This window comes from Sus scrofa, chromosome 9 (assembly GCF_054392235.1).
Source record: "Sus scrofa isolate SSC_HxYL_T2T_F1_AM1 chromosome 9, Sscrofa_HxYL_maternal_Yorkshire_Landrace_v2.0, whole genome shotgun sequence".
NCBI classification, from domain to species: Eukaryota; Metazoa; Chordata; class Mammalia; order Artiodactyla; family Suidae; genus Sus; species Sus scrofa.
The window spans coordinates 51013653-51025309 of NC_139391.1; the positions used below are offsets into that span (position 1 = coordinate 51013653).

The 11657-nt window shown below is 42.1% G+C and overlaps 1 protein-coding gene and 1 pseudogene across 1 annotated transcript; both read left to right on the plus strand.

Annotated features, from left to right (window-relative positions):
• Window positions 1-2348: 2348 nt before the first annotated feature.
• Window positions 2349-3321, plus strand: LOC146399907 (olfactory receptor 8B3-like; annotated as a pseudogene).
• A 6707-nt stretch (window positions 3322-10028) lies between these two features.
• On the plus strand, window positions 10029-11018 carry LOC146399908 (olfactory receptor 8B3-like). The gene has a single exon (XM_084978242.1). It carries the CDS (start codon window positions 10086-10088, stop codon window positions 11016-11018), a length of 933 nt encoding a protein of 310 aa, XP_084834368.1. The 5' UTR covers window positions 10029-10085.
• Window positions 11019-11657: the final 639 nt, after the last annotated feature.

Here is an 11657-nt window from a genome sequence, read left to right on the forward strand (position 1 = left end):
CAAGGACCATGCCCCTGTTAGTGAGCATGGGGTTAGGATTCAAAGCCATACAGTCCAACTCTACAGCCCCCCTCTTTTCTGTAATGAGAAGGACCCGATGACCTCACTTAAGGAAATATGACATTTGGGATGCAACTTGACTGTCATCTAGAAATTTCCAATAGGTGTTTCAATGTAGTAACTGTAAAAGGGATAGAACGTTAAGCTATTTTTCTTTTTATTAAAAAAATTTTTTTTTCCTCTTTTGTATTTTTGGTGCCGCCTCCATGGCATATGGAGGTTCCCAGGCTAGTGGACTATTCGGAGCTACAGGTGCCGGCCTACACCACAACCACAGCAAAGCCAGATCCGAGCCATGTCTGAGACCTACACCACAGCTCACAGCAACGCTGGATCCTTAACCCACTCTCGATGCCAGGGATCGAACCCACAACCTCATGGTTCCTACTTGGATTCGTTTCTGCTGTGCCCTGAGAGGACCTCCTTTATTATTTTTCTGACATAACGGATGAGGGGCAAAAACCGAGTTACTGGAGTCTTGGCACAACTTAACATTATGCATTTAGGAAACCAATAGGCAGACTCCGGAAAATTTCCATTTATGATATGGGAAGACACTGAGAAGGAACCTAAGCACAAGATTTCCTTACGAGATGAGATAATAGGAAGATGGGCATTAATTTTTGTTTCTACCTTGGGAATGTGCAGTCCCTGGAGTCACCTGTAAGCTGGATTACAAGACTGAGTCCCTAAGGAACTAAAGAGAGAACGTGGTTCATGGTGTAAATATAATCCCCTTACTTCTCTTATACATGTAGACTCTAGTGCTTGGGGGAGGGGCTAAGCAAGCTTCTACCCTGTATTTATTCAATTGTGCTTGGTCCTTAAATGCACATTGAGTCTTCTATGTCTTTTTTTTTTTTTTTTTTGTCTTTTGTAGGGCCGATCCCATGGCATATGGAGGTTTCCAGGATAGGGGTCAAATCTGAGCTGTAGCCGCCAGCCTACACCAGAGCCACAGCAACTTGGGATCCAAGCTGCATCTGCAACTTACACCACAGTTCAGGCAACAACAGATCCTTCACCCGCTGAGCGTGACCAGGGATCGAACCCACAACCTCATGGTTCTTAGTCGGATTTGTTAACCACTGTGCCACGACAGGAACTCCAGTTTTCTGTGTCTTATCAAGTGGTAAAGCTGGTGAGAATGCGATTTATTTTTCCTTGCTGCTTGAGAAGACTCAAAGTCCTAATCTGACAGCAATGTGTGTAGTTCAGAAAGATTCCAGGGCAGAGCTGAAATGAAGCGTGGGTTGCATCCTCTTAGAATAAAGGAACCACTGCCCCTGAAGCTGGAACTGCCTTTTCAGGACCACAGGGCAAACAGCAAGGGTAAGAGGGCTCAAACTTTGCTGACTTAAGGTCAGTGAGTTTCTGAATACTATTGATATTATCATCCTTCTGGTTTTGAGATGGAAGACCGGGGATGTGAGATCTGCCAGTTTCTTTCCCATTTTGTGTCATCCTGAGGGTCAAGTGCCACTGTTGGGAGAATTTGTTCCAGGAAGATCAGAGGGTATTCTGAGATGAGGAGGCTCAGCTAGTGCAATATCTCAGTCAGTAGGTTCTATCTGTGGGCAGACTCTCAGTCTCCCACATGAGGGAGTAAGGTAACTCCTCTGAGCTTTTGTTCCCATGGTTTCTAGGAAGAGAGAATCCTTTTGATTCTCACGCCAGCAGGTCTAATCTGCATTAGAGGCCAGCCCCAGGCAGCTGGGGTCTCTGCCTACAGTTTTCCTGGTGAGGAGAGGGCTTAAGGGAGTGAAGAACGGGTTTCTGTCTTGGTCTGTCCCTCTCTCTCTCTCTTTTTTTTCTTACCAGTTTTTTTGTTTATTTTTACTTTTTTACATAATAAAGTACATATATTTAAACGCAGTTAAATTCACACAGATTATTATATCATGGATCTTAAGAAACAGATTATGTGACTCCCTCTGGCGAAGTGGAATGAAAACTATGCTGAGACAAATAGGAAATTTATTCTATACTTTATCCCATTTTGTATGGCTTTCATCTTTACTACTTAGTATTATCTATTAAGATTCAATTTTTCTTTAAAAATTCGCATGATATTAAAATTGTGTATATTATGCAACTAAAGTCTGTGATACTCTTTGTTTTCTTGAGCTTATCAAGACTTGAATATGTGGAAGTCCATGCCATTCCCAATCATGATACTGAAAGAGGCAGATGCTGTGGGTCCAGGCCGGGCTAGTCTCAGCCATGCCCAGTCTATACACCCTCTTGTAGGGGGAGCTGTTGTGAGAAGAACTGAGTTGATCTCTAATGTAACCCTTTCCTCCTGTGTCCCCAGATCCTCTTAGAGAAGAATGGCTCCTGGAAATGGTTCATTTGTGACTGACTTCATTCTGGTGGGCTTAACGGACCATCCAGCTCTCCAACTTCCTTTGTTCTTGCTGTTCCTAGTAATGTATATGGTCACTGTGCTGGGAAATTTTGGCTTGATCACAGTAATTGGGCTGAATTCACACCTGCACACCCCCATGTACTTCTTCCTCCTCAACTTGTCCTTCATAGATCTCTGCTATTCCTCAGTGTTTACACCAGAAATGCTCACACATTTCTTGTCAGAGAAGAAGATTATCTCTTACCTGGGGTGCATGACTCAGCTCTGCTTTTTCTGCTTTTTTGGTATTTCTGAGGCATGTGTGCTGACTTCAATGGCGTATGATCGGTATGTGTCCATCTGTAACCACCTGTTGTATAACATTGCCATGTCCCCCAAAGTGTGTTCCAGCCTTATGCTTGCTTGCTACTTGATGGCACTTTCTGGTGCCATGGCTCACACTGGATGCATGCTGAGACTGACCTTCTGTGATGCAGACACCATCAACCATTACTTCTGTGACATCCTTCCTCTGTTCCAGCTCTCCTGCACAAGTACCTATGTCAATGAGATGGTCATTTTCATTGTGGGAGGCATCAACATCAGTGTGCCCAGTCTCACCATCTTTGTTTCTTATGGGCTCATCCTGTCCAACATCCTTCGCATCAACTCCACAGAGGGCAGGTCTAAAGCCTTTGGCACCTGTAGTTCCCACATAATTGCTATCTTGTGTGTTATTTGCATCTGGTGACTTTATGTACCTCCGACCATCATCTTCTGGGTCTATGGATAAGGGGAAAATCTCTTCTGTTTTTTATACCAGTGTGGTTCCCATGTTGAACCCATGAATATATACTTTGAGGAATAAAGATGTAAACGTTGCTCTGAGAAATACCCTGAGGAGAATGTATTGATTAGTGTCTCTCTGTGTTTAGTTGTAGAACAGATGTTTCTTTGTATTTACAATATATTAACATATTAAGTGGCAACCTTTTCATGCTATTTCTTTCTCACCATGGAGAAGGACATTTTAGCCTTCTCTCTAATTATTGTCAATTTTAGAGTAGATATTCTTTCTTTCATTACAGTTTTCACAATTTTCTCATGTTTCCTAATTAAGGATGACATTAAGAAATAAATGTGTCTGGTTTTTTCTCCCATTGTCATTATGGATTCTTTTTTTTTTAATTTTTTTATTGTTATTTCCCCAATACATTTTTTTTTTTACTGTACAACGTCATGGCCCAGTTACACATACATGTATACATTCTTTTTTCTCATATTATCATGCTCCATCATAAGTGCCTAGACATAGTTCACAGTGCCACACATCAGGATCTCATTGCTATTCCATTCTGGAGGCAATAGTCTACATCTATTAATCCCAAATTCCCAATCCATTCTGCTCCATCCCCCTCCCCCTTGGCAACCACAAGTCTATCCTCCAAGTCCATCAGTTTCTTTTCTGTGGAAAGGTTCATTAGTGCTGTATATTAAATTCCAGATATAAGTGATAGCATATGGTATTTGTCTTTGTCTTTCTGACTCATTTCACTCAGGATGAGAGTCTCTAGTGCCATCCATGTTGCTGCAGATGGCATTAGTTTGTTCTTTGTTATGGCTGAAGAGCACTCTATTGTGCATATATACCACGTCTTCCTAATCCAGTCATCTATGGATGAACATTTGGGTTGTTTCCATGTCGTGACTGCTGTGGACAGTGCTTCAATGAACATGCGGGTGCGTGTGCCTTTTTTAAGGAAAGTTTTGTCTGGATATATGCCCAAGAGTGGGATTGCTGGGTCATATGGTAGTTGTATGTATAGTTTTCTAAGATTCCTCCATACTGTTCTCCATAGTGGTTGTACCAGCTTACATTCCCACCAATAGTGCAGGAGGGTTCCCTTTTCTCTACACTCCCTCCAGCACTTGTTATTTGTGGACTTATTAATGATGGCCATTCTGACTCCTGTTAGGTGGTATCTCAGGGTAGTTTTGATTTGTATCTCTCTCATAATCAGGGATGTTGAGCATGTTTTCATGTGCTTGTTGGTCATCTGTGTATCTTCCTCGGAGAACAGTCTGTTCATGTCTTTTGCCCATTTTTCCATGGGGTTGTTGGCCTTTTTGCTGTTGAGCTGTATAAGTTACTTGCATATTTTAGAGATTAAGCCCTTGTCGGTTGTATCATTTGACACTATTTTCTCTCATCCTGTAAGCTGTCTTTTTGTTTTCTTTTTGGTTTCCTTTGCTGTGCAAAGGCTTGTCAGTTTGATTATGTCCCATTGGTTTATTTTTGCTTTGACTTCTGTTGCTTTGGGAGACTGACCTGAGAAAATATTTGAAAGGTTGATGTCAGAGAATATTTCGCCTATGTTCCCTTCCAGAAGTTTGATGGTGTCTTGTCTTATATTTAAGTCTTTCAGCCATTTTGCATTTATTTTTGTGCATAGTGTGAGGGTGTGTTCTCGTTTCACTGATGTGCATGCAGCTGTCCAGGTTTCCCAGCAATTCTTGCTGAAAAGACTGTCTTTTTCCCATTTTATGTTCTTGCCTCCTTCGTCAAAGATTAATTGACCATAGGTGTCTGGGTTTATTTCTGGGTTCTCTCTTCTGTTCCATTGTTCTGTCTGTCTGTTTTGGTACCTGTACCACACTGTCTTGATGACTGTGGCTTTGTAATATTGCCTGAGGTCTGGGAGAGTTATGCCTCCTACTTGGTTTTTGTTCGTCTTTAGAGTTGCTTTGGCAATTCTGGGCCTTTTGTGGTTCCATATACATTTTTGGATTGTTTGTTCTACTTCTGTGAAAAATGTCATGGGTCATTTGATAGAGATTGCCTTGAATCTGTAGATCGCTTTGGGTAGTATGGCCCTTTTACAATATTAATTTTTCCAACTCAGGAGCATGCAATATCTTGCCATTTCTTTACATCTTCTTTAATTTCTTTGATTAATGTTTTATAGTTCTCAGCACCTATGTCTTTCATCTCCTTGGTCAGGTGTATACCCAGGTGCAGTTATAAAGGGTATTGTATTTTTGGCGTGCAGTTTTAAAGGGTATTGTATTTTTGTATTCCTTTTCTATATTTCATTGTTAGTGTACAGATATACGACTGATTTCTGAATGTTAATCTTATATCCTGCTACTTTGCTGAATTTGCTGATCAGTTCAAGTAGTTTTTGGGTTGCGTCCTTAGGCTTCTTGATATATAGTGTCATGTCATCTGCATACAGTTACACTGTTACCACACACACACACAGACACACCGACACACACACACAGGAGTGTCTTCAAGTCTTGTATTTTTATGAGATCCCTGCCTATCATCAGCTGCATGGCACATAACCCACCTTTAATCTTTGCAGACACATTCAGGTCTGTGGCTCCTGGCTACAGTGCCTGAGAGCCAAGGCTAAGCGGGAAATACTTGTTGAACCCAGCAAGAGGGAATGGTTGTTGAAGTGGTCATCCATTGAATTAGGTAACAACTAGAGCAGCAAACAACACTCCCATTTTGTGCTCATATTTGATGATGTGTGCAATGGGCTGTATGTCTGAACTGAGAGAAAGTCATACAGGTAGTTTTTGTCATTAGGGCGTAGTGGAGTTGCGTGCTGCCTATGGACACTTTCTCATCAGTCTTATGTACTCAAAATTGTTCCTGAAATTTGATTATGATGAATTGAAATCCATATTGAGGACAGACAATATTCTTCTCAAGTCTGGAACAGCTGATTTTTCTCTCAAGCCCAGGGCATTTTCACTGTATATTCAACCTGACACCGGATGAAGCTGTTGCTTTATATGCAGGGTGTGTTGTCCAAATCATGTACCTTTACACATTAAATGTTCATTCAGTGTTGGTCAACTTTCAATTCTGAGGCAGTAATGTCCTTATTCCTGGGTGACTGGGAGACAGATGGAATCCCCTGGGCTCTTTATGTCTCTCTGTGACGTAAAATGTAATAGACCCACGTTAGACATTAATGTAGAGAACGCACAGGGTGTTCTGATGGCTCTTAGAGGTGGTGTTGCCTTTTTCCCAGTCTTATCGCCTCTGCAAGGCTATGTGTTCCTCAGGAGAGAACTTGAGGAGCTTAAGCAAGGGGATCCTGGTTACCATTCCACAGACAATGAAACTAAAGCTCAGAGATGTTGATGGATTTTTCTAAATTACAGTTGAGAAGTGGTACAGCTGAGACCAGGACTTGGGTATTCCGATTCTCAATAGCAGGTTTAAAAACCTTATACTGAATGTACCAGTGAAACATGGACAGTGGTTTTAGTGCATGAAATGCTTCTGGATACAAAAATAGGTGCAAACATTAGAAATTAAGAAAAATATCTGTAGCGTATCCTTCGCATTTCATTGATAGGTATTGCTTAATTTAGAATATTAGGGTGGTCTCCAACAGGCATTGTTACTCACAGGCGCTTGCTCAGCGCCAGAGTCAGCAGTAAGTTCTTCCTTTCAAGACCTTTTTGAACCTTCAGGTCAGTGATATTGACAAGCACTGGTATGATTAGCGCATTCTGCTCGCTGTTCCCCTCTTCTTGCATAACATACATTTTCCCAGACAGACATTCTCGCAGTGAGACGTAGCAGGTGACTGAGTTCTAGACATGATGGACATAATTCCAGGGCTGTGGTGTGCCCTTTGCACATCCTCTCTGTGCTGATCACATGACCTTGAGGCCCTACTTTGGTGATAAAGCCATGAAGGAAAAGCCAGAGAGGATGGAAGCATAGAAAAAGCTGACATTAAGTAGGGGCACACACAGGGCTTTGGGGTACTGGCAATAATCTATTTATTTATCTACCTGGTGATTATTACCAGTCCATTTTATAATACATTTTTGAAGTGTGTGTTTTCTAGGCTTTCACATGTGTAGTTTTGCTAAGTTTCACCATTAAATAAGATTACAGAAGTATGATGACATTTTACTTAAAGTAAACATCAAAATAATCAGTAAGCCAAGATTGAAAATAACAATCCAAATATATGGGATCAGCCGTTTTGGTACAGAGCAGCTCCCACAGGGTAATCAGCAAGATTGAGTAATTGGTACAATGTAGTCCAGACCCGTCCAAGGCAGAGATAATCCTTTTACCAGATTCAGTGAAGAATTTCCACCAGTGTCTGTGGGTGGAAGAATGTCAGTGAACAAGCTGAAATGGTATGTTTGTAGTAGATGTGAAACCTTTAATTTAATGGTCTAGGAAAGGGGAGTTAAGTCTTATTCCCTCTTACATAAATTTATTTTCTTTCCCTTTTTTCACAAAGTCTCTCCGTACAGACCTTCTTCAGGCATTTTTCAATTGAAATATGAACAATATCATGTTAGCTTCAGATGTATAGCCTGGTATGTATATCACAGTGCTTTGACATTTAAATACATTATGAGGAGGGAACGGGATGGACTGTGAGTTTTGGGTTAGTAGATGCAAACGGTTAACTTTGGAATGGATGGGCAGTGAGGGCCTAGGAACTTCCAGATACTGTAGGCAGGGGCAAAAAAAGTAAATAAATAAGGAAATAAAAAATTAGAAATTGCAGAGTCATTATAACTCTGCAGGTATAGTTCAGTTAAAACCTAAAAAGGACCTGAGATTGTATAGTGCCTGAGAGAAAAGGATGGAAGTCATTGTGGCTGCAGACTAACGTTTAGCACTTGAGAGATGTGAAAACTATTCTGAAGGTTTTCAACAGAGAACAGTCGAGTTGACAGAATTACATATGGCGTGACTCCTCTGTGCTGTGTAGTATGCACAGCACCACAAAGGACGTAGTAAGAGATGTTTGTCTTTATAGAACTTAACAGTTTATAAGGGATCCTAGGAAATAAAGTGAAAATGTCTCTTACGTTTTATGATGGAAGACCTCTTGGAAACTTTGAGAAGATAAATCATGCTGACAACTGACATTGGCTGACTGTGTACCATGTGCCAAGTCCTGTTCTAACAGTTTTGTGTACTGTTTTTCATTTACTCATAAAGGCAACCCAATGAAAGAGATGCTATTGTTCTCATCACTCTTTTAGAAATTATGAATCTGAGGCATGGAGAGTTCAAGGACCATGCCCCTGTTAGTGAGCAATGGGTTAGGATTCAAAGCCATACAGTCCAACTCTACAGCCCCCCTCTTTTCTGTAATGAGAAGGACCCGATGACCTCACTTAAGGAAATATGACATTTAGGATGCAACTGGACTGTCATCTAGAAATTTCCAATAGGTGTTTCAATGTAATAACTGTGAAAGGGAGAAAAAGTTGAATTATTTTTGTGAGGTAAATGATAAGGGACAAAAACTGAGTTACTAGAGTCTTGGCACAACTTAATGTTATGCTTTTAAGAAACCAATAGGCAGACTCTGGAAATTTTCCATTTAGGACACTGGAAGACACTGCGAAAGAAGCGAAGCACTAGATTTCCTTAAGAGATAAAGAAAATAGGAAGATGAGAGTTAATTTTTGCCTCTGCCTTGGGAATGTAGAGTCCCTGGGGTCACCTGTATGCTGGATTACAAGATTGAGTCCCTAAGGAACTAAAGAGAGAACTTGGCTCATGGTGTAAATATAATCCCCTTACTTCTCTTATACATGTACACTCTAGTGCCTGGGGGTGAGGCTGAGCAAGCCTCTACCCTGTGTCTATTCAATTGTGCTTGGTCCTTAAATGCACATTCAGTCTTCTGTGTCTTATCAAATGGCAAAGCTGGTGACAATGCGATTTATTTTTCCTTGCTGCTTGAGAAGACTCAAAGTCCTAATCTGACAGTAATATGTGTAGTTCAGAAAGATTTCAGGGCATGTCTGAAATGAAGCCTGGGTTGCATCCTCTTAGAATCAAAGGAGCCACTGCCCCTGAAGGTGGAACTGCCTTTCCAGGACCACAGGGCAAACACCAAGGGTAAGACAGCTCGAAGGTTGCTGACTTAAGGACGGTGAGTTTCTTAATACGGCTGATATTACCATCCTTTTGATTTTGAGATGGAAGACCAGGGATGTGAGATCTGCCAGTTTCTTTCCCACTTTGTGCAGTCCTGAGGTTAAAGTGCCACTGTTGAGAGAATGTGTTCGAGGAAGATCAGAGGGTATTCCGAGATGAGGAGGCTCAGAAAGTACAGTATCTCAGTCACAAAATCATTCCATGGTCATACTCTTAATCTCCTACATGGGGCAGCAGCTTAACCTCTCTGAGCTTTTGTTCCCATAGATTTGGCTAGAGACAGTGTTCTTGGTTCTCACCCCAGCAGGTCTAATCTGCATTAGAGGCCAGCACCAGGTAGCTGGGGTCTCTGCCCACAGTTTTCCTGGTGAGGTGAGGGGCTTTGGTGAGGTGAGAGAAGGACTTTCCGTCCTGGTCTGTCCCTCTCTCTTACCCCTTAGTTTTGCCCAGCAGCTGTGTTTGCATATTGCAGCACTGCCTTCCCTCTCTGGGCTAAGTCTGTGGTGCTTTTTGTTTACTTGAGCTTATTCAGATTTGAGACCAGGAAACTCCATGCCATTCCCAATCATGATACTGATGGAGGCGGACTCTTTGGGTCCAGACTGGGCTAGTCTCAGCCATGCCCAGTCTATACGCCCTCTTGTAGGGGGAGCTGTAGTGAGGAGAGCTGAGTTGACCTCTAATGTAACCCTTTCCTCCTGTGTCCCCAGATCCTCTTAGAGAAGAATGGCTCCTGGAAATGGTTCATTTGTGACTGACTTCATTCTGGTGGGCTTAACGGACCATCCAGCTCTCCAACTTCCTTTGTTCTTGCTGTTCCTAGTAATGTATATGGTCACTGTGCTGGGAAATTTTGGCTTGATCACAGTAATCGGGCTGAATTCACACCTGCACACCCCCATGTACTTTTTCCTCTTCAACTTGTCTTTCATAGATCTCTGCTATTCTTCAGTACTTACACCAGAAATGCTCACACATTTCTTGTCAGAGAAGAAGATTATCTCTTACCTGGGGTGCATGACTCAGCTCTGCTTTTTCTGTTTTTTTGGTATTTCTGAAGCGTATGTGCTGACTACAATGGCGTATGATCGCTACGTGGCCATCTGTAACCCCCTGTTGTATAACATTGCCATGTCCCCTAAAGTGTGTTCCAGCCTTATGCTTGCTTGCTACTTGATGGCACTTTCTGGTGCCATGGCTCACACTGGATGCATGCTGAGACTGACCTTCTGTGATGCAGACACCATCAACCATTACTTCTGTGACATCCTTCCTCTGTTCCAGCTCTCCTGCACAAGTACCTATGTCAATGAGATGGTCATTTTCATTGTGGGAGGCATCAACATCATTGTGCCCAGTCTCACCATCTTTGTCTCTTATGGCCTCATCCTCTCCAACATCCTTCGCATCAGCTCCACGGAGGGCAGGTCTAAAGCCTTCAATACCTGCAGTTCTCATGTCATTGCTATCTGTTTGTTATTTGGGTCCGGTGTCTTTATGTATCTCCAACCATCATCTTCTGGGTCTATGGATAAGGGGAAAATCTCTTCTGTCTTTTATACCAATGTGGTTCCCATGTTGAACCCTTTAGTCTACAGTTTGAGAAACAAAGATGTAAAAGTTGCTCTGAGAAATACCCTGAGGAGAAGAAGGTATTGATTTGTGTCTCTGTGTGTGTAGTTGTAGAGCAGCAGATTCTGTGTGTTTATCATATACTTAGTGGCAACCTTCCTGTCCTATTTCTTTCTCATCATGGCAATTGTCAGTTGACCCTTCTCTCAAATTGTTTTCAATTTCATAGACTAGATAATCTTTCTTTTGTAGACTAAAACAAACAAACAAACAAACAAATACTACCTGAAAGTTGAGCGTTAAATTGTATTTGGGGTGAAATTAGGACTTAAGCCTGGGAGATGGCATCTCAGGATGCCCTGAGAAACAGCTCAGAGGAGGCAAGGGGGAAAGCTAGGATGAGTTCTGCAACAAAGGGGAGGTAGTAGGAAGGAACAAAAGATTTACAGATACCCAGATTTTCAGAAGAAGATTTACAGAAAACCAGTTTGTCTGGGTAGGTGTAAAGGTCTGGGCTTCCTGGGATCACTCCTTTGATATGCACCTCAGCTGGGGGCCGGTCCATGTTTCTTTCCCAAGTTCCCTCATGGCTTACTGGCCCATCCTTGGAGTGGCTGTTCTCACAGATGACCATGACCTCTAACTACAGCCCAGAGCTATCTGAAATACTGCCCCAAAGGGGAAAGGGGACATTTCAAGGTATAAGTCACAAAGGTGAAGGGCGAG